The 23,623-nt window shown below is 43.5% G+C and overlaps 1 protein-coding gene and 1 long non-coding RNA gene across 2 annotated transcripts; one reads left to right on the top strand and one right to left on the bottom strand.

The window, feature by feature from the left end:
* Nucleotides 1–4,686: 4,686 nt before the first annotated feature.
* LOC147313355 (zinc finger MYM-type protein 1-like) lies at nt 4,687–6,108 on the top strand. Its single transcript, XM_086262937.1, has one exon. The coding sequence runs from the start codon at nt 4,687–4,689 to the stop codon at nt 6,106–6,108; it is 1,422 nt and encodes a 473-aa protein (XP_086119063.1).
* An 11,750-nt stretch (nt 6,109–17,858) lies between these two features.
* LOC147313354 (uncharacterized) lies at nt 17,859–19,289 on the bottom strand. The gene is made up of 3 exons (XR_015125102.1): nt 18,425–19,289; nt 18,122–18,343; nt 17,859–18,035 (listed from the first exon to the last, which is right to left on the bottom strand). It is a non-coding gene; the product is annotated as an uncharacterized LOC147313354 (long non-coding RNA).
* Between the last annotated feature and the right edge of the window lie 4,334 nt (nt 19,290–23,623).

Genomic DNA, 23,623 nt, shown 5'->3' with positions numbered 1-23,623 from the left:
TTATATAATTTGACCAGCTTCATGAAATGTGTTTTTCTGTTGTTTAAGCAATCTAAATGTCTTATATACCTTGTTTAAAGGCTGTAATCCCATAGATAATAAGCAGATTTACGGAAGTAGCAGTATGCTTCGTCAATATGCTAGCGGAGGAGATTATCCCCACTGCGAGAGTCACCACATTCCCAAACCAGAAACCGTGGATGGACAGATCGATCCGCACTGCAGTAAACGCCAGGACCGCCTCCTACAACGCGGGTCTCGCCACTGGCGATATGAGCGCCTACAAAGCGGCCTCATACGGCGTGCAGCGTGCGGTGAGAGATGCCAAATGCCGGTACCGGGAATGTGTGGAGTCCCACTTCCACCAGGGCGACACACGGAGTATGTGGCATGGACTACGCACCATTACGGACTACAAAGCCAGGGACACTGCGCTGATCAATGCTGACTCTGCATTCACCAACGAGCTGAATCAGTTCTACGCCCGTTTCGAGGTTAGCCAGGCGGCTAATGCTATCTACCGCCTGACTACCGAGGACAGTGACGTCATCAGTGAGAGACCGGTGACCAGCATCGTGGAGCATGATGTCCGAGCGGCACTGAGGAGAGTGAACACAAGGAAAGCGGCGGGGCCAGACGGCATCACCAGCCGTCTGCTGCGCTGCTGTGCTGACCAGCTAGCAGGTGTGTTCACTTACATCTTCAACGAGTCCCTGGCGAAGTCTGTGGTCCCCACATGCTTCAAAAGATCCACCATCATCCCTGTGCCCAAGAACAGCAAACCCTCATCCCTGAACGATTACCGGCCAGTTGTACTGACCTCGGTAGTAATGAAGGTGTTTGAGAGGCTGCTGAAGAACATCATCTCCTCCTCCATCCCAGACACCACAGATCCGCTGCAGTTCGCCTACAGATCCAACAGATCCACAGAGGATGCCATCGCCCACGTCCTACACACCACTCTCAGCCACATGGACAAGAAACAGGGTAACTATGTGCGAATGCTGTTTGTTGATTACAGTTCAGCGTTTAACACAATAGTGCCCTGCAGACTGTTCACAAAGCTGAGGGATCTGGGACTTAACAGCCGTTTGTGTGCATGTGTGTTGGACTTCCTCACTGGCAGAACTCAGGTGGTGAGGGTGGGCAGGTGCTTCTCCAACAGCATCACCATCAACACAGGAGCACCTCAGGGATGTGTCCTCTCGCCACTGCTCTACTCCCTCTACACTTCAGACTGTGTGGCCACCCATGGCTCCAACACCATTGTGAAGTTTGCTGACGACACAGTGGTGTTGGGTGCCATCTCCAACAACGATGAGATGGCCTACATGGATGAAGTGAAGAATCTGGCATCGTGGTGCCAGGACAACCACCTCCAGCTGAACGTCAGCAAGACCAAGTGGTGGACTTCAGAAGGGGTCAGCACAGAGACTACAAGCCCATTATCATCAATGGAGCTCCAGTGGAGAGGGTGCAGTCCTTCAAGTATCTTGGTGTCCACATCTCCTCAGACCTGACATGGGCTGCCCACATTCAGGTCCAGACCAAAAAGGCTAGGCAGCGCCTGTATCACCTACGACAACTGAGGAAGTTCAGGGTCTCTCCAGAGATCCTCAGGATTTTCTATACAGGCGCTGTGGAGAGCATCCTCACACAGAACATGACATCGTGGTTTGGGACCAGCTGTGTGAAGGACCAAAAAGCTCTCCAGAGAGTGATCCGTACAGCAGAACACTGCTGCAGGATTGCTCTCCCCCCGCTTCAGGACACCTACACCAGGAGATGCCGGACTAGAGCAGCGCAGATACTGAAGGACCCGTCCCATCCTGGCAACAAACTGTTCCAACTTCTGCAATCTGGTAGAAGGTTCTGCATCATCCGGGCAAGGACAGAGAGACTCAAGAGGAGCTTCTATCCCCAAGCCATCCGGGCCCTAAACACACACACCCGCCCTCTCACATCATCTATAATTGACTGAGTCAGGACTCTTCCAGACACTAAACCACTGGCGTGCACAGATAGAGACGAGGTGGTGCTGAAGCACTTGCCCTTTTGCCCTCAGTCCAAAAAAGTGCCCTTTTGAAAGACGTGATTTTTTATTTTTTTAAAGCTGCGCGATTTAAAAAGGTGTGAAAATAATGGCTTGATTTGTGCCCCTTCTTCAAAGACACCCGAACCCTGTCGCTTTTTCACTGTCACCGTGTCACGTGAACACGCTTGCAGTTCATTTGTTGTGAGGCGTGTAGCAGCGGCATGACATAGGACTACTTGGAGTAGGCATAGTAGGCTAACTATAGCGACTGGGAGCCACGGCGGACAACACGGCAGCTCTTTCCCTTCCCAACCAGTCAGGTAACCCATGAATCGAGTGAAATTATTCTGTTTGCCCTCTAAGACCAACCTGCAATTGTTTTGTTGTGAAGTAGCCTGTCAGAAACTGCACATGACAAACTTTGCCAGCTTGCCCCCTCCATCCATCCATATGGATAAACAAAAAAACGACACATTTAAAATGTAACCTAAACCATTTAGGCAACCCCACTCTCCATCAATTCCAACCTTTTTGCATACACTATTGAAAATATCACGTTATGCTATAGGCTACATGCCGTTAGGCAGAGGGCTCTTTTGAGCCCATTTTTCGTTACAAATTTTAGGATGATCTCACGGAAATCTGTGAATAAATACAAAGTTTTCAAACTGAAGTCAGTGACGGGAAGACATCACACTTTTTAGAGATGGAACTGCAGAAAAACCTAAAACCTTGACATGATTATGAATAATAGAATTATGGACGTTTCTCCGTTTTTGTGGATTAGCCTTTCCATAACTAACGTCAACTACTGTCCTACTTTGGTAAGATTGAAATTAATGTTTTTGACTGTCTTTAGTAGGTGTCTCCTGTGAGAAAGTTAGAACACCGTCCAACTGTCTAAAGATGCAGTCTTTAGCCTAACTGGTTGTTACTGACTCAGCGATGCTCGCAGACATTTACGCACTGTGTTGTGACCTGATTGTGACAGAACAGTGACGTTGTTATTGGTAGTTTGAAGGGTACGGTGTTGGGGGTGGTGCATGTTAAAAGTTTTGAGAAGCACTGGTTAGACATGTTAATTTTTTTTGGTGTAACATATTGGCAACATTAACACATTAATTTGCTAAAGGAAAAATAGGCAGTTCCCAATTGCCTGTGAAAACGACCATTCTGCCCTGTTCTTGTAATGACCACAGTCAGTCTTATTCGTTCTCATACATTTTGGTCTATTTATTTACTAATTTCAGCAAGCATAATGCCTAGGAAAGAGAGGCTGAGAAAGGAGAAAGAAAGGGATCTACTACAACAGGCAGCCCAGGGAAGCAGTTCTCTGCTCTCCTGGATGAAAGCAAAGGAAAATGAAGATGAAAGGTCAGAGTCAAGGGCAGAGTCAGGTTCTATTTTAATGTTTTAATGTAACCTGCTCCTTGCAGTTAATTCTATTGAAAAATCTTAAAAGCTGTTCACACTTAGTTTTTAATGAACTTAATCAGCAGGCATTGAGCTAACTATTATTTTGTACCTACGAAAGTTATTTCTATGTTACAAGACTTGCAGTATGGGTTATTATTAAAACGATCTGTTTAAGCTTATTATTATGATAAATAATAATACTATTATTATTATTATTGCTCCATTGTAGTCAGTCACAGCAGGGAAGCAGCTCTATGCCATCTACCAGCATAGCAGAAGAGGGAGATATAGAAACAGATGAAGCCGCGACCAATGCAGCAACAGGTTCAGTTAGGCCTACAGACACTGATGTAGTGCTCTCTGAAGACCACAATGAGGAAGAACCGATCGATCACATAATGTCAAAGTTAGCAGCTTTACAATACCCAACAGATCCAACACACATCCATACATTTAAAATAAAGCGCAATGACAGATACGTTTCAATGTGCTGCAATGTGGGCCCATGTCAGCCTGATATACCTTACCCAAAAACTGAGGGGAGATCATTCCAGAAACAGTGGTTTTCTGCTAATGTGTGGCTGGAATACTCACCCACTGCTAATTCAATGCATTGTTTTAGTTGTCGGCTTTTCCTCTCGGATGAAAAATATAAAAGCAGAACAGCCTGGACAACTGATGGCATCAGAAAGTGGAGTACTGCTCTTGAAAAAATCAAACAACACTCCAGCGCAGAGATGCACATGACAAGCATGGTTAGATGGATCAATTTCCAGAAAAAGGCCCTTCAGTCTGCATTTGATGTTTCAGACGTAAAAGGGGTGGAAGTTAGAGAGCGAGAGAGGCAGACAAACAAAGAAATCCTGACAAGATTAATTGACCTAACAGTGTATCTTGCACGTCAGGGACAAGCATTCCGAGGTCATGATGGGAGTGAGTCCAGTGATAACCGTGGCAATTTTCGTGAATTAGTCAATGTATTTTCCCGCTACGATAGTGTGCTGAAAATGCATTTGGAAAAAATTGCCACAGTTAAAGCCACCAAGACAAGGCCCCAGGTGTCACTGCTTTCCAACAGAAGTCAAATTGACATCATTGCAGCACTAGGAACTTACATCAGGAAGGAGATACAACGTGAAATAAAAGAGGCTGAAATGTATTCCATTCTACTTGATGAAACCTCTGATGTTTCACACAAAGAGCAAGTGTCATTTGTTGTGCGATATTTTCATCATATGCAAATAAAGGAGAGATACATCGAAGTGTGCAATGTTGATACAACTACAGGCCAGGAGCTGGAGAATACAGTGTTCTTGCTTCTGAAAAAGAATGGCCTAGAGATGAAGAACATGTATGGTCAAGGCTATGATGGAGCAGCCAACATGAGTGGCATGTATAAAGGTCTCCAAGCTAGAATCCGTGCACACAATGAGAAGGCCCTCTATGTGCACTGCAAAGCCCATTGCCTCAATTTGGTACTAGTGGAGGCATCAAAGTCCAGCAAGCATTTTGTGACATTTTTCAACTTGGTGGAGAAATTGTATGCCTTTTGCTCAGGCTCCCCAAAGCGTCATGCTGCCTTGGTCAAATTTCAGGAGTCTCTCTTTCCTGGACAACGTGTTATGGAGCTCCAGCAGCTGTCAGATACTCGATGGGCTTGCAGGGAAAAAGCACTGAAGGCACTTCAGAGAAATTTGAAAGCCATTTTGATGCTCCTTGATGACATCAGTGACAGTGACCCACCTAACCTGGCCCAAGGTGATGCTCAGATGTACAGAAATGCCATTAATTTTATGTTCATTCTCTGCATGGAAATCACCACACCAGTATTCGAAGTCACTGCTTTGGCATCAGATTCTCTGCAGGAAGAAGGGTTGGACCATTCCACTGCCTACAAAGTAATTGATGGTGTGCTTCACACATTGCAAACCATGAGGTCTGAGGAGAAATTTGGAGAGATATTTAGATGTGCATCAGAGAAGGCAGAGAGTTTCAACATTCCAGTACCTACCGTGGTGCCTGGTCAGGAGAGAAAGCGGAAAGTTCCAGTGCGTTTCCAACACAGCACCACAGTGTCTCAAGTAGGTGCTCAGTTTGAGTCAGTGGAGGCATATTTCAGGAGTGGTGTATATTTCACCTTTCTGGACATCATGACTGGGGAACTGAACAGGAGGTTCAAAGGGGACAATACTGGAAGCCCAACGGCCAGAATCATTCAGTCCCTCCAGCCCTTAACTGTGCATGCTAACTGGGTAGGCCCACCAAACCCAGAAGCCATTGAAGCTGTCCACATCCTCTGTGAATTCTATGGAGAAGATGAGGACCAGCTCAAAACAGAATTAAAGGTCTTCCACTCCAGCTTTAGTTCAAAAGACCTCAGAGAAATATTTCTGATACTGAGGGAAAACAATGGCCAGCTGATCTTTCCTGCCTTTGTCAAAATGATTCAGATCTATGCAACACTACCAGTGACAACTGCGACAGTTGAAAGATCCTTTTCAAAGCTAAAAATAATCAAAAATAAACTAAGAAGTTTGTGTGGAGAAGAAAGGTTGTCTGATCTCCTCTTGTTGGCCATTGAGAAAGATGTGGAGATCAATTACAACGAGGTCATCAACATCTACAAAGACATGGCACCAAGAAGGATGCTTCTTTAGAGCCGTACACTCCATTTAATGGACACTTGAGAATATGTATGTATATAGTTTAGAGTTGGATACAGATTTTATCTTTTTGTGGTGTGATTTTTGATTTTTAGAGAATGTTTTGAAATAAAAGTCAAATTGCATTTAACCTGTGCGATTTTTTTTATTATAAAAAGAAAAGGTTTTCCACATATGCAAAAAGTGCCCTTTTTTCCCCCTGGAGCACTTGCCCCCCAAAATGTCTGTGCACGCCACTGCACTAAACCAAGGCACAATGTACATTTCAATTCCTTTAATTTTAAATATGTTTATATTGTCTATCCTGTAAAATAGTCAGATGTCTATTCATATTAATGCACAGAATTCACCTGCTTTTGCTGCTACTACTGCACATTCACCCAATGTATATACTATGCCAACTTCTCTCTCTCTCTCTCTCTCTATATATATATATATATATATATATATATATATATATATAAAATGTTCTTCCTCTACACCCCCCCCAATTGTTTTGCACATGTCGAGGAGCGTGTCAGGCTACATTTCACTGTGTGTTATACTAGTTGAACAGATGTACCGAAAACGATGAAGATCATGAAGACTTCTTTTCCTATTTGTAAGATGAAGATGAAGTGCAGCTAATGATGTAATAACTGAAAATGCGAAAGACAAGTAGTTACTTACTGATGACTAGTACATTTCATTCTCTGTTCAACAGCAGGGACTGTCAAGAGATTTTTGTTTTTATATAATTTGATCAGCTTCATGAAATGTGTTTTTCTGTTGTTTAAGCAATCTAAATGTCTATGTGACTTTTCACCTAATAACTTTTGATGAACTTATTCAGCTACTGAACCATTTCCTCTTTTTGAGAACAAATGTAGAAAGGGGAAATAACCCGTTGCTTTGGGTTTGTGCACAGTCAGTGACGTTGTTACTTTTACACACACACACAGACATGTATAAAAATAAAAGTACGCAGGCAGCAGTGCGCAGTTGCAGGGTGTGTTTGCTGCTCCCCACGCGTGTAAAAACGACTGCAGTCTCTCTGTGTTTTCTTACTCAGGTGTCTTAGCTGAAGAATTACAGGGTGATTTAAAGAAATCCCCTGTCAGTCGTCCTCACTGAAAATGCAACTGTCAATGGCCGCCTTGTTACATTCACCTAAGCAGGAAAGGTAATAGCGACGTGAAACGTCGCCAGTGCAGTGTGGCGTTAATTGCATTATTGTTGCTATATTATACACTTTAGCTTTATGTGCAATGGAAGCACTGCTGAGTGTAACACATTACAGTAACCACATTATTTTTTCTGTGTTGCCACAATGTAATACAGTCCTAAATTCAGGACTCACATTACAGTTACAGTTATTTCACTACGTACATTGCAGTCTTTAAATTACCTGCACAGTAAGTGGATATAAATTTTTTTTCATTTTATCCATTACTGTTTTTTTTGTCACTTTTGAGGGCTACAAACATCAAACATCCTCAAAATCATGAAATTCTCCAGCCTACATACTACTCTGGTAAAGGCAATATGGATCTCTTGGCTCCATGAGATTTTAGGCTACATCCTTATATAGAATAATAGCAAATACAGCAAATGTTAAGTTCCGGTCTTGTCAACCACTCATACACTTCGCTTGGATTAAGTAATCTCTTTTGCCAAGCCTGGCTTTGACCAATATTTTAGTTTAAAATCAGAGTTGGCAGTTGTTAAAATCTCTTTACATCCATCAGGTAGTTGTCAAATTGTTTATTGTTAGGTTTCCACCAACCCTTTAATTATAGAATTTACACCGTTCTGCCATACCCAACACAAAAACTACGAGGCCAAAATCCATGTAAAAGTTGTGTAAAATGTAAATTCCTGAAACTTTCTTGTGGTGTATTTTTGTGTTTTTCTTTGGCTAGTGGATCTTTTTAACTCTCACTGATGAAGATAGATGGGAGATCACATGCTCTATTTTTCCTCTGCCATGTCCCCTCATGGTTGCATCCTTACTTCTTTTATTGTCCTAAAAACTAACATATGAAAGTCACTGTAAGATTACTAAGTTCACTGACAACTAGGTTATAGAGCATTTATTTATTTTTTCATTAGTGAGGACCCTGATAATGCCGACATCATAAAAAAATCCCAGACTGGTGTCAGTCATCCTTTTTAGACATCAGTGAAGAATCCACTGCTCCCACTTTCTGCACAAAAGCCCATCACTGCATGGATTTTTATTGTAATTTTTGTAATTTTAATATCTCCTCAGAAGACTTTCATTCCTTTGTTTGACTGAATCAGTTCTCACATTCACGTTTGTCAAATGCATCACTTCGCCTAAAAATAGGAAAAGATTAGTGTCTTGTTAAGGGCTGGGGAGAAAGTTCATCTCGGTCTGAACTACTGTAAGGTCTACCTTACAATATAAAATGCCTTGAGGCAACTGTTGTTGTGATTTTGCACTGTATAAATAAAATTGAATTGACAATGGCCCTAAGCTCACAGCCGACATAAAGAAGGACTGGCTTCAGGACCCCTCAGTAAATGTCCTGAATGACCCAGCCAGAGCCCAGACTTTAACCCAATTAATCTCTCTGGAGAGTTCTGAAAACTGACTGTGCACTGCTACTCCTCATCCAACCTGAGCTTGAGAGGTTCTGTCCAAAAATCCGATTGTCCCTCAGCCCTCACTGCCATTTTGCTGTTTATTTTTGTCATGTCTCCACTCTCCCTTTTCCCTGTGTGTGTGTGTGTGTGTGTGTGTGTGTGTGTGTGTGTGTGTGTGTGTGTGTGTGTGGTTCATGGGCATTATTGGGACCGGTCTGGTCTCCCGCCTTCTGGCTCACACACCTGGCGTTGATTGCACATCTTCTTCTGGTGACTTTGTCTGGGCTGCTTCATACAAAAGGAATAGTGAGTCAGCCTTTGCTGCACTGTTTCTAGAGAAACATTTAGTGCAGCCTGGCTCCTAACCTTTGTCTTTGTGTTTTCTTGCCTGCAAAATAGAGATTCTCACCTGCCTGTCTTTGTGCCCAGGGTTACTTGGAGATTTCCAGACACAGTGTTGTGAGCTGGCTCTAGTGTGGATTTGGGACAGATTTGGATTCTGTTTGGATTTCGAAGAAGTCCTCACAGAGACTGGACTGTACCACTGTTTTGATCTTTCTATACTGTTATTAAGAGTCTCTGTAAATAAATGAACTGCTGTTAACTTGGAGCTCTTCATTTGAGCTCTGCTGGCACATAGGCTCAGGTGTCAAGCTTGTAGCATCATACTCATAGAGAATTGCTGGCAAAGGTGCTTTAGCAAACTTTAGCAAAGGCTATGAATATCTACATACATGTTATAGCTTCTATAAATTTTCAAGAATTTCAAGCAAACTTTTCTCAGTTTGTTATTATGGGGTAGCATGTTATATCAATTTTGTATTATTAAAAAAAAGACTTGCTATATAATTTCACTTTCTTGTAAACTTTACTTGTTACATGTTTACTTGTAACTTGTAAATCCAAAAATTGGCCCAAGACAATGATCCACTGTTTATTAAACATGTACAGTGTGGATTAGTAGAGAGTTGAAAATGGCTTCCTGTTGTGAAACTGACATCAGGTCAACGTGTGCCCCTTTTTCTATTCTTTATCACAGCACCATTGTCTTAGGGAGGCAACAATTCTGGGGGCTAGTCCGGGATTAGCGCCATGGCGGTCAGGTGCTAATCAGCCAAGAATTGCGGGATCCATATCCCTCTGATGAACAGCATTAGTAACAATTGACATCAGGTATCCAGACATGGCCACTCTGCATGACCTACAGTGGGAGATCCTGAACCAGCTTCATCAGCTGACCAGAGTCGCTAACAGGGACCTGCTACAAAAACTTGCAGTTTTGTGTCAAGAAGAAGAGGTGGAAGATGTCCCGGTGAGGATGCGACTGAGGTGGAGCTCTTTGACTTTATCGTTGACTTTCTGCGAAGTAAACGACTGAAGAGCCTCGAAGATCAGGGCATGTTTTGCCTGCTTGCATTTCGTGACCTCATTGATGACCTGCAAACACCCCAGGTAACTGGTGAACTTGGTCAAGCATCTGATGAAGGGGATGCTGTTTCTGTATCAGAGACTGAACCAGCAGTAGTAGCATCAGTAATGAATAAGTCCCAACCAATGTTCCCTCTAAGCTGCGCGCGTGTGCAATTGCGCACTGCTGGCACGGTCTCTGCGCACAGAAAATCTGCGTTGCGCACAAAAAAAAAAATCTAGCCTGAACTGAAATTAAAATTAATACTTTAACAATTCTGTTTTGCAGTGTTAGTCAGTAAGTGACTGGCTGCTCCCATATGGGATTAGAACGATGCCACCTTATCCCATAGCCCAGCCAATAATGCGATTCACATTCGTATATATGCAGCTAATCAACGTTGTTGACAGGAGTGGAGTGAAGCCACGTTAATGACAACGTGTACAACCATGTTTATATTTACTGGGGGGAGAAACGGTAAAAATGGCGTTTTATAAGGAAAACGCTCAAAAGCACTCTCCACCTGTGAGCAAAAACAACACCAAAAAACCCCCACCCTTTCCTATTGGTCAAAAAATGTACCATGTCGACCAATCAAAAAAATGATATGGCAACATGGCATTTAGTTGTTTAGGAAGGGGGAAGTTTTAGGAGTGATGGTGGTGTTTTGAGATGTGAGAGATTTTCAAAGTTTAGCGCAAATCTTGTGTAGTTAGTGTGTAGTGTAGCCAATAGTTTTGTTGTGTGTGTCAGAACAATGAGGCGACTACTGAATGTTACAGATGGTACAGGAGTGATACATCTCCTGTTGTCAGGCCTGTAGGTATCAGGTTGTTGTTCTCCTTTATCTCGTAGTGAACAGAAATAATGTTTTGGAGTGGCACAAATAATTTGTGTGGCATCAAATTTGATGCAGAACACCTGATTGCGCTGTAAATAGTTTGAAATGTTTATTTAAAAAACCGCCTTGGCTGAATTTTTAGGTAAACATCCCTGCCCTTATATACTGTATTTTGCAGACAGAGAGTTACAGGACTCTCTCCCAGACCACAGACTCATAATACAAGTCAGGACTTTATTAAAAAAAAGAAAAAAAAGAAAGAAAGAAAGAAAAGAAAGTTGTGTTTTCAAAATTGGAGTTCAAGTTATTTTGTACTTCCAATAGTTTTAACATACTACACAGGTCATGAACAAGATTTTTTTTTTTTTTAATTTTCATTGTAAGTGGGCTAAAGCAGTTAATTAAACATAGTCTAACATAAATGTAAATGCTGTAATTTGATTATTTTAATAAACCATCTAACTTGGATGGATTCGATGCTGGCGTGAGCACAGTGTACACCTATACTGTTGCTCACAGTGGTCCAAGCGACTGCTCAGGGAGTTTGTGTGTTCGCTCAGACACATGAAAAATTAGAGGGAACAATGGTCCCAAGATCAGTGATTGCTGATCCTGTAACTGGTTTAGTAAAGCTGACAGATGTTACCGCATTGTTACCACATAGAGAATTTAAGATACATGGTGGTCAAATCTCAGCCTCAGCCTCTGTTTTGAGTTTTAACTGTCTATGTAAACATGTTGATGAAGGTCTGGGTGAAGAGTTCTCAGAAGCTGAGGTCTTAAGAACGGTGCTCAAGATAATTAAGCCTGGTACCTTTAAGGACATGCTCATGACCAAAGACACATTGACCCTGGCTGAGTTAAAAAGCTTCCTTAAAGCACACTTTAGGGATAAGAGCAGTACTGAACTGTTCCAGGAACTAAGTAACACAAAGCAACATGACAAAGAAAGCCCACAACAGTTTATGTATTGACTAATGGGGGTCAAGCAGTGTATAATGTTTGCTTCTAAACAAGACACAGACTTTCAATATGACAGCAAACTCGTGCAGGGAGTGTTTCTTCATTCACTTTACCAGGGGATGAATGAAAAATGCTCATACATTAGACGAGATCTTCAACCACATATTTCAGACATGAATGTGACTGACGACTTTATACTCGAGGTGATCACAGCTGGACAGTGACAAACAGAATGCCATTCAGGTGCATGCAGAGGTGCAGGCCAATCGCAATGCTATACAAGAGTATAGTGTCATCTTTGGCCAAAAGTTTGGAGAAAGCCCTCACACCGTTAGTGAATGTGGCAACAGAAAACACTTACAACCCTTTGCCACATGTAAAACAGTCAGCCTCACAACCGCAGACCTCGTGTAACCACACCAGCCCAGGACCTCCACATCCAGCAGGTTCACCTCCAAGATCGTCTGAGACCAGCCACCCAGACAGCTGCTGGAACAATTGGTTTGCACAACCAAACAATTTCTGCACAAACTGTCAGAAACCGTCTCAGGGACGCTCAACTGCATGCCCGTCGTCCTCATCGGGGTCTTGACCTGACTCCAGCTCGTCGCCGTAACAGACTTGTGTGGGCAAATGCTCACATTCGATGGCGTCTGGCACGTTGGAGAGGTGTGCGCTTCACGGATGAATCATGGTTCACATTGTTCAGGGCAGATGGCAGCTGAGAATGTCCCAGTTCTTGCATGGCCAGCATACTCACCGGACATGTCACCCATTGAGCATGTTCGGGATGTGCTTGACCGGCGTATACGACAGCGTGTACCAGTTCCCACGAATATCCAACAACCTCGCACAGCCATTGAAGTGGAGTGGACCAACATTCCACAGGCCACAACTGACAATCTGATAGACTCCATGCGACGATGTGTTGCACTGCATGAGGCAAATGGTGGTCACACCAGATACTGACCGGTTCTGGGTCCCCAGACCCCCAATAGTGCACAAAACTGCACATTCCAGGGTGGCCTTTTGTTGTGGGCAGTCTGAGGTACACCTGTGCACTACTCATGATGTCAGATCAGCATCCTGATGTGGCACACCTGTGAGGTGGGATGGATTATCTCAATATAGCAGATGTGCCCACTACCACACATTTGGACTGATTTGTGACCACTGTTTGGGAGGGATGGTTATATTGTGTATCTGGAATGAATTTTAGGTCTCTACGTCCATCCCATGGGGAATGGGAGCAGTAACAAAGGTGTTGCGTTTATATTTTTGTTGAGTGTAGATGGGGTCAAACTTCAAATGTTGTTGGATAGTGGGGCCCAGGTAAGTATTGTGGAAAAATCTTGGGTGCAAAAAGCCTTGCCAAATGTGACAATTAGGCCACTGGAAAGCCTCTTCTCAGACCACCCACTCAAAGTCACTGGAGCTAATGGGACAGATGTACCGTTTGAAGGGTGGATAGAAGTTTTTCTTGAGATCACAAGTAGCAGACATGGCTCAGTTTCTATTCATGTTCCCATGCTAGTAAGTCGAGGAGGGTTGAGCAGCCCGCTATTAGGCTTCAATGTGATACATGAAATGATTGCAGGGGATGGTGATCAAAGAGACGACGCCAACTTAGTGAGTCTCTGAGTAATGCTGAAAGTCTTGTTTCGGTGGTTCACACAAAGCACCCCCTGGAAGAGTCATAATGTCCAGTATTACGAGTTGGAAAGAAGGGACTCACCATCTGCGGAGTCAGATCTGTCAGGTGAAATGCCGCATGAGAGCTTTTTCTGTTGTTTGAGCCGAATGTGGACAGTCGCTTGCCAGATGGGTTGCAGTTATCTCCTGTGCTTGTTGATGTGCCGGCTTGCGCCTCAAAAATAGTGAGAATACCAATCCCGAATTCAACAAGGCATGATGTTTTTTTTTTTTTTACCTCCAAAAGCAGTCTTAGGATTCATTGAAGAAATTGTTGAAAGTACGCCTGTAAACATCCATCCAACTATGCAGGGGCCTGGAGAACCACACAATGACACCCTTCTGTGTGCTACCCAAGCAAGTCCAACCAGTGAGGAACAAAGTAATGGGAAGGAAAATGGCAGGGCTGGCAGTGTGGAAGAAAGATGGCATCCAAATGTTGATTTAGATCACCTGCCTGAGCCTGACCAGAGCACGGTACGGCAAATGCTTTACGAGGAATCAGACGTGTTTGCTCATGATGAAGGAGACATTGGGTGTGTCCCTGGTCTACAGCTCAAAATCAATATGACACTCTAGTTCAAAAAAGCTACAATTCCATTCCACAGCCACTGTTTAAGGAGGTGAAGGAGTATATTCAAAATCTCCTAGCATGGGGTGGATTAGGAAGTCTGTTTCTGCTCTGTGTGTGAAAAAAAAGACAACAGTCTTGGCCTGTGTGTTGACTTCCGTGAGCTTACCACACAATAGTGTTTCAGGCATCATTCCTAGAGATATTAGAGCTGCACAACAAGCAGATCCAGCTATTAAAGAAGTTATTTTTTTAAAACCGAGAGCTTGGACTCCAAATGAAAAAGAGAAAAAAACAATGTCTAAACAGACAGGGAGACTGCTCTGAGTGGAACTAGTTAGAAGTAGAAAATGGACTACTCTACCGAAAAACAAACCAAAACTCACAACTGGTCCTCCCTGAACAGCTCAAATCAGTGGTACTGAAAAGCTTACATGACGACATGGGGCATGTAGGTTCTGAAAGGGTGATCCATCTTGCCCGAGAACGGTTCTATTGGCCGTACATGCAGCAAGATGTGGAGGAATGGAAAGATCATCTGCCTCAGATCGTGCACGCATACAATTCCACAAGACATGAAGCAACAGGATACTCTCCATTTTTTCTCTTTTATGGTAGGACTCCACCGCTGCCAGTTGACCTACTTTTTCATCAAGGGAAAGACACTGAGGCACATAACCAACAAATGTTTGTCCAAAAGTGGGCCGAGAGGATGTGAGTCGCTTACCAAATAGCTGCAAATAACAGCCAACAGTCCTCAGCCAAAAGCAAAAAGCAGTACGACAGACATGTAAGAGGTATCACTCTCCAGCCAGGTGACAGAGTACTGATGAAAAATTTGTCAGAGAGAGGGGGGCCAGGAAAATTGCACGCCTATTGGGAGAAGATAGTACATCGCCTGGTGGAGATGGACCAGTCTATAAGGTATAGCCAGAGCCATGAGCCAGGATTCCATGCTACAGGCTTGTGAACCCTCAACAACAACAACGACCTGCTATTCAACAGGAGCACCCTCAGCAACAGGAAACTGTCATTCCAAAGCAGGATTCTCAAAGTCAGCCCAAGCTATGTGCAACAGCAAGAGAGTTCTGTGCTCTTGACAGGCCAGAATATGGGGGAGAGCAAGATGTTGTGGAGGCTGAGGAGTTAGCAGAAAAGAAATGGAGGAAATGGATGGAGAAACTAGAGAAAATGACTATTTAAGCAGGTCACAGAGGAGGGGAAGACCAGCGGAAAGACTCACGTACAACGCACTGGGTCAGCCATCATACTGCCACTGGAGGGCAGATATGAACACCCTTTCAGCTAGCCAACCCTGGATGTTGACACAAGGCATCCCATCATTCTTTCACCCCATCTATTCCCAGCCGTACTACCACAATGGCTCCACACTCATACATTGATGGGTCCACACATGAAGAAACAAATGTCAGGAGACATTCTTTTAAGTGGGGGAGAGTGTAGAGAGTTGAAAATAGCTTCCTGTTGTTAAACTGACATCAGCTCAACGTGTGTCCGTTTTTAAATTCTTTATCACAGCACCACACGTTGTTAAACAGGAAACCAGTTGCCCCTCTGGTCATCGTCTTAGGGAGGCAACAGATGCGTGTGGGTATGTGAGTGTGTCTCTTTGTTTCATTACTTTCATTCTTGGGCTCTTTGAACCAGTAAGACCTGCTCTGATTTCCCAGTGTGCACAGGACAGCTCTCCTCCACTTTTCTCTAATGAAGAGTGAACACTCAACAAATAATGATGTGGTCTCTAACACAAACACGGGCATTTAGCTTAATTTATGCATTTCTATCTATACTCTGCACTACGCACAGTGCAGTCAGTGATGAAAACATGAACTCTCATTAGCTTCTGGATAAACACTCTAAAGTCTGATTCAGCCAGTGGTCCTGCAGCCCTCGTAGCTGTCATTAGCTCAGCTGCCTAAAAATAGTGGTGTCACATTATTATGGATTGCCTCAGATATTTTCGATTACTGGTTTTAATTTAGAAACCTTTGACTACGGCTTTGGTGAAACTGCTAGTTGCCATCTGTTGCACACACTTATCTAGGAATGACTATAGGATTCATTTGACACCAGGGGCAATTCTAGGATCAGAGCTTTAGGGGTGCTGAGCACCCAGAGAGCTGCCCATCCAGACAAGGTAAACTTTACTCGCCACGATGAGACGTCTTCCCTGTCTCCGTCAGTCCCTGCATCCTTAAATGTCTCCAGTTGTCCCGAGTTCCCTCTGATTGTCTCCTTGGTGCATTTAAACCCCTGTTCCTCCCTGTCCTCATCGTCTGTTGTCTTCATCTCCATTATCAGTCATCATAATTTCCTCTCTGGGAAAGTCTTCAAATTTCTTTATTAAATTATAAGATTCTTAAATTCACCAAGTCTCTCTGTGCCTGGGTCCTCATCACAAAACATGACATGATAGTTTTGTACATTTTAACACAATTCAATCCCCATATTTGTGAAAGAAAAGCAAAACACTTTTTTGAAAAGTCTGTAACAAAACCATCAAATCTGATAATGGTTATTTAAATGCTGCCAAAGAAGAATGGATTGGAATTTAAAAAAAACCCAAAACATATCCTAACCTTAATTACTGCGGGAGAATAATGAATGATGCTCACAGTGAGTAAAAAGTAAACTGAGTGCATTTTTTGGACAGAGATTCACTTTTAATGTGTATGTATAATATAATACAGATACATAAAAATACACTCCAAAAATAGAAGTCCTTGAAATGTACAAAATATTATTAAAAAATTAGAAAAATGGAGACACCTTGGCCTATAGTACAATGTATACCATAGGTGTCAAACTCTGGCCCACGGGCCAAATTTGGCCCGCAGCCTAATTACATTTGGCCCGCGAAGCCATACCAAATTACTATTAGAGCTGGCCTACTGGTATTATACAGCTAATATATATATATTGTTTAGTATTAAGCTTTGCTTGTTCCATATTCAGTTTTTCAGCAAAACATGTTTGAGTCCATAAGAAAAGATTCATTCTTATATCTGGAGGAATAAATATATTTCAATAAATATTAACGTTAGCCCACGACTTTGTTCCAGTTTTGAATTTTGGCCCACTGTGTATTTGAATTTGATACAATGTATGAAAAGATCTTTACTGCAGATACTACTATGGCTCTGCAGATTTTTTCTTTTCTTTTAACCTATGTCGCCTCAACTTGAGGTTGGTAAATCTGTCTATCACATTTTGGTGGTCAAGTCTCTCAAGCATCTCTTTCTCAACTGACATCACAGCCAGGTGCTGGAGTCTGCTTTGACCCATGGTCCTTCTCAGCCAGGTATGGAGCTGACTCAAGACACTAAAAGACCTTTCACAGCTCCAGCTGCTAACTGGGTTTGTTAGGGCAACCTGAATAACAGTTTTCAGTGTGGGGAAGATCTGATTATCCAGAAGATTGTACAATGTTAACATATCTGGAATGGCACCAGCCTCACTCTTGAGCTTCAAAAAGTTTTTGGCAACCGTGACTTCCTCTGACTGAAGCTCAATATAGTAATGCAGTGCCAGGGCTGACAACCCAGTTTGTTTTGCAGATTCTGTATAGCAGCTTTAATATAGGGAGAACACAACTTCCAGATTGTACGAGTAAAATTAGTTGTTGTTTTTTTCTTTGCCAGTTTAACAGTTTTGTCACAAACAAGGATGCGGTGGACTCAAAAGCAGACTCAATTGCTCGAACTATGTATAATTTATTAGAAGGAACAAAAACGTGAACAGAACTGGGTTTAACAGAAACCATTCGCAGAAACTAAGGGAAATCCGTGGGCGGGGAAACAGGCGTAGAGCACAGGGAGAACTCGAACGGGAACTTTCTGTAAACACAGGAGAAAGGTGTTACTGAGTGACAAACGAGTAAGGGACAGAGGTATGGAGTGCCAGTGGATAGTCTTGGGCTTACTTGGAGACCCTGGTTATTAAGCGGGGAAAAAGGCTGCCATGGGAGCATTCCAGAGAGGATCGAGAGTGGGGAGAGTCCGGTCCAGAGTCCAAGGAGGTGGAGAGTATGGACTGAAGGGCAGGCTGAGAAGAAGTTGTGTATGTGGTCCTTGGGTTCCGAGCAGACGGAAAAACAGGATGGAGACGGAACCAGCACTACTGGTGAGTGCGACGGGTGATGAATCTGAAGAATGCAGGAGACAGAAAACACATTAAACCATGATCCAGGTATACAGAGTCTGAGCACAGAGGAGGCCAAGTTTACCACAGATGGTAGCAGGACGAACAGGCGAGGAGTGGCAGGCAGTGCTGGCTTAAAAACCCTCTAGGTGGAGCCCCGGAGATTGAAAACAGGTGATGAGCTGGCCAACTCCACCCCAAAGGACGGATGACAGGAACCTGGACCATGCCCGACCAGACACTCCCACAGCATATGACAAGTTTCTGTTTTGCCTGTTAGTACTCCCTGTCTGTTTTCTTACTTGGTTCTTCCTAAACTTGTACTTTCTCCTCATGTTCTCCTCTTTCCTCTCTCCCTCTTTGGACTGACAATCATACACAAATAGATTGTATTCAATTAGATTAAAAAATAAATACTATTAAGATCACTAATAAAAAAAAAGTCCTCTCTCAGTACTTTCAACCAAAAGGCAAATAACCAAACCACATGTACATCTAATAAAGGATATAAATATTGAAACACTGATCCAACATTATCCTTTATTGATGGATCATTTGATCTTACACTTTTACCTGAATGTGGCTCCTTTTTTTGAAAAACTTCCTCATATCCAATACAAACCTGGCTGTCTCTCTGCACACACACACACACACACACACACACACACACACACACACACACACACGCAGGAGTTATAAGGTTAACGGGCATCCAGTCAGTTAGCTAGTTAGTACCTTGGGTTCAATATTGGCACATGCACATACGACAAAATAACCAGTTTCTCTCATTACATTTCAAACAGGACAGTGGTAACAGCAACAGGCTACGGATAATGGTAAGTTTTAGATTTTAAATAGGCTGTATACATTTCAATGGGAGCAACAGGACGGTCAAATATCGCTGATTTTACTACAGAGTAGGACAGATTGTAGGGTAGCAAATAGTGATGTGCGGATCGATCCTGAAATAGATTCCTCCGATACCAGTCATTTATGTTCTAGAATCGATTCTCACATTATTAAAATATCGAAAGAAACTATAACATTCGGATTGTCTACATTCAAAGGAACTACTTCCTCTTCCGCCTTTCATAGTCATGTGCGAAATACGGCTGTATAAATGTCTCACAACAATGGCTGAGCGTAATTGTGCGGACGTATTTTACCTCCACAAACAGCTGAGACATGGTTTGCGATACATGTGGCAAAAAAGTGCTCCAAGAGTGAGGTGTTGTGGCTATACTTTCCCAACCTTGAGACCTCAGAATTAGGGAGACATTCAAAAGGGCTGTTGGGGAGGGGGGGTGATAAATACATTTTACAGTGTTTATTTATTGGATAAAATACGTTAAATGTCACCGTTATTATTAGCCTGTCCAGAAACAGCGGGGGTGTCCAAATTCAGAGGCTGCTTCCACCTGAGGACCCGCCCTTTGCGTCTAAAGAAAGCCGGGTAGTACGTCATGAGTTCCCTTGGTGGAGTGAAACTCAGCCGTCTGCTCCTTGCTATCTAAAACAGCAGTCCCCAACCTTTTTTGCGCCACGGACCGGGTTATGCCCGACAATATTTTCATGGACCAGCCTTTAAGGTGTCGCGGATAAATACAACAAAATAAAACTAGTACCGGTACCGAAAAAAAGAAGATTTATTCATAACACACGTGAAAAGACCCAGGAAAACCGAGTAAACGATAAAAACGATAACAAAATAACGCTGAAAACCGATAAAAACCCTTAAAACTATACATTTGACACCTGAGCCTCAACTCTCGCGGCCCGGTACCAAGCGACTCACGGACCGGTACCGGTCCGAGGCCCGGGGATTGGGGACCGCTGATCTAAAATATAACCGGGCGCTGGCGTAAACTCTCGACTGTCTCACACTTTCTTTAATTAGTTTTCTGTTTGATGTTTATTCAGCTGTGTGAAAACCCCGGAGGAACCCACCCGAGGGATTAATAAAGTTAAATTTAATTTAATCTAATCTAATAACTTTAATCTCAGCCAAACAGATTTACTCGCGAACCAATAAAACACTGAAAAAGCCAAACAATAACATTTTTAAGTTATCTAAGTGACTTATATATCATGTTTAACCCGAGTAGCGAAAGGTCGCAGGGGTTTGAAAACGATGTGTCGATCGGCTCAGATATTTGAAGTTTACACAGCTGCATTCTCACCTGAAAGCATGTTAAAAGTTGGGGGTTTTTTGCGACCCAGAAAGAGAAATAAGAGTAATATTAAAACTAAGTAGCTGCCGCCAATGTTTGAAAAATGGAATTGGCTCGGCCGTGCTATGAATTCTGCAATATGGTTTTTCAATTTTGTTGTCCAGGTGGAAATTCGGGAGAATGGTGGCTCTGGAATTCTCCCGGAAAAATCGGGAGGGTTGGCATGTATGGTTGTGGCAACATCACTAACCTTGTCAAACACCTCAGAGTAAATCACATCACAGAATATGAGGTGCGTATGTTGAGACGAACTGAAGAGGAGGAGAGGGACTGGTGCTGCTAGGGCGAGACAGACCTCTCTCATGGAGTCCTTTAGTGCTGCAGACAGGCAACATGTTCCAATGGCGCACAACTTCAGTTGTTTTATTTCTATATGATGAACTCTGCATTATTAAGTGATAAGAACAAGTAATCTGATGTCCTGTAATCATTATGACGCTATAATTTGAGATACAATAAATAAAATGTGTTTTTTTGTATAAAGTATCGGTATCGGATCAGTATCGATACTGATCCGATACCACCCTGAAAATTACTTGGTATCGGATCGCAAAGGAAATCAGTGGTATCGCACATCACTAGTAGCAAACATAGTCGGGAAACACGTTTTCAACACAGCAGGTTACCTGGGTGTAATGTTTTTCAGCTAAAAAGAAACATGGCCTGACGCCTACCTAACTATATAAAGAGTAACTGAAGGTTAAATGCAGCTAATATGTCCTGTTTTAAGCCAGACACTTACGCCTCCGCTCAGCTGCGTCTCAGCCACTATAACTCTGGCAGCAACGGCGCTAGAGCCAGAGCAGGGGAGAGCCGAGCTGGAACAAACCATTTTGGGAGAGGGGAGGGGTTATCTAGACTTTTGTTGTTAAAATGTTACATCTCAATTAAGTACTGTATGCTTTTTATATTTTTATTAGTTTGTCACACAAACAGCAAATATCCTTTGACAGAAGACCACCAAGACAACCGCATTTGCTCATCTAAACTAAATAAATACATGTGGATACCTGTCATATATGGGAGTTGTAGTCTCTAAATATATGAGTTATCTTCATGTGATCACTTTGAGAATCAATTTTTTCATGTGACTCACCAGGTTTAATTATGGCACCTTTAATGCTTAAATATTCACTGTAGAATGGGTAGAATGCCCATTAGGTAATTTGGCCCAGCATCTACAGAGACGTAACTTAGACTTTATTTTCCAGGAAATCATCTAGAACAACTAAACTGACATCTTTTAACTGCTTAGCATTTGAACACCAACCCTAACCCTAGAAGGACCACTAAGATTTGGTGTATGTTATGTTCACATTTGATGACTGACACAATATTCCCTGTTGTTATTGTGGTGAAATAGGACATACTGATTTTTATTCTAATTAATATAAAAAAAACACCCAGCACGCCCCTGCGGGCGGTTTATCCTTCAAGCTCGGGTCCTCTACCAGAGGCCTGGGAGCTTGAGGGTCCTGCGCAGTATCTTAGCTGTTCCCAGGACTGCGCTCTTCTGGACAGAGATCTCCGATGTTGTTCCTGGGATCTGCTGGAGCCACTCGCCTAGCTTGGGAGTCACCGCACCTAGTGCTCCGATTACCACGGGGACCACCGTTACCTTCACCCTCCACATCCTCTCGAGCTCTTCTCTGAGCCCTTGGTATTTCTCCAGCTTCTCGTGTTCCTTTTTCCTGATATTGCTGTCATTCGGAACCGCTACATCGATCACTACGGCCATCTTCTTCTGTTTGTCTACCACCACTATGTCCGGTTGGTTAGCCACCACCATTTTGTCCGTCTGTATCTGGAAGTCCCACAGGATCTTAGCTCGGTCATTCTCCACCACCCTTGGGGGCATCTCCCATTTTGACCTCGGGACTTCCAGGTTATACTCGGCACAGATGTTCCTGTACACTATGCCGGCCACTTGGTTATGGCGTTCCATGTATGCCTTGCCTGCTAGCATCTTGCACCCTGCTGTTATGTGCTGGATTGTCTCTGGGGCATCTTTACACAGCCTGCACCTGGGGTCTTGCCTGGTGTGATAGACCCCAGCCTCTATGGATCTTGTGCTCAGAGCTTGTTCTTGTGCTGCCATGATTAGTGCCTCTGTGCTGTCTTTCAGTCCAGCTTTGTCCAGCCACTGGTAGGATTTCTGGATATCAGCCACCTCCTCTATCTGCCGGTGGTACATACCGTGCAGGGGCCTGTCCTTCCATGATGGTTCCTCGTCTCCCTCCTCTTTCTTGGGTTTCTGCTGCCTGAGGTATTCACTGAGCACTCGGTCAGTTGGGGCCATCTTCCTAATGTATTCTTGGATGTTCCTTGTCTCATCCTGGACTGTGGTGCTGACACTCACCAGTCCCCGGCCCCCTTCCTTCCGCTTAGCGTACAGCCTCAGGGTGCTGGATTTGGGGTGAAACCCTCCATGCATGGTAAGGAGCTTTCTTGTCTTTATGTCAGTGGCTTCTATCTCCTCCTTTGGCCAGCCTATTACCCCAGCAGGGTACCTGATCACGGGCAGGGCGTACGTGTTGATGGCCCGGATCTTGTTCTTACCATTCAGCTGACTCCTCAGGACTTGCCTGACCCTCTGCAGGTACTTGGTGGTTGCAGCTTTTCTAGCGGCCTCTTCATGGTTCCCATTCGCCTGCGGGATCCCCAAGTACTTGTACCTGTCCTCTATGTCTGCAATGTTACCTTCTGGTAGTTCAATCCCCTCAGTTCTGACTACCTTCCCTCTCTTTGTTACCATCCGACTACACTTCTCCAGTCCGAACGACATTCCAATGTCATTGCTGTATAGCCTGGTAGTGTGGATCAGTGAATCGATGTCTCGTTCACTCTTGGCATACAGCTTGATGTCATCCATGTACAGGAGGTGGCTGACAACTGCTCCGTTCTGTAGTCGGTATCCGTAGCCAGTCTTGTTAATGATCTCACTGAGGGGGTTCAGTCCTATGCAGAACAGCAGTGGGGACAGAGCATCTCCTTGGTAGATCCCGCACTTGATGGTGACTTGTGCTAAGGGCTTGGAGTTGGCCTCTAGTGTT

The sequence above is a fragment of the Aulonocara sp. 'chitande type north' Nkhata Bay genome, linkage group LG15 (assembly GCF_057382095.1).
Source record: "Aulonocara sp. 'chitande type north' Nkhata Bay isolate Kocher_YH1m ecotype deep benthic linkage group LG15, A_spYH_male_GT1.1, whole genome shotgun sequence".
Lineage (NCBI taxonomy): Eukaryota > Metazoa > Chordata > Actinopteri > Cichliformes > Cichlidae > Aulonocara > Aulonocara sp. 'chitande type north' Nkhata Bay.
This window is presented reverse-complemented; position numbering and strand designations above follow the sequence as displayed.

Coding starts and splice junctions, on each gene's coding strand:
- LOC147313355 (XM_086262937.1), top strand. CDS start 4,687: ATGCAAATAAAGGAGAGATACATCGAAGTGTGCAATGTTGATACAACT.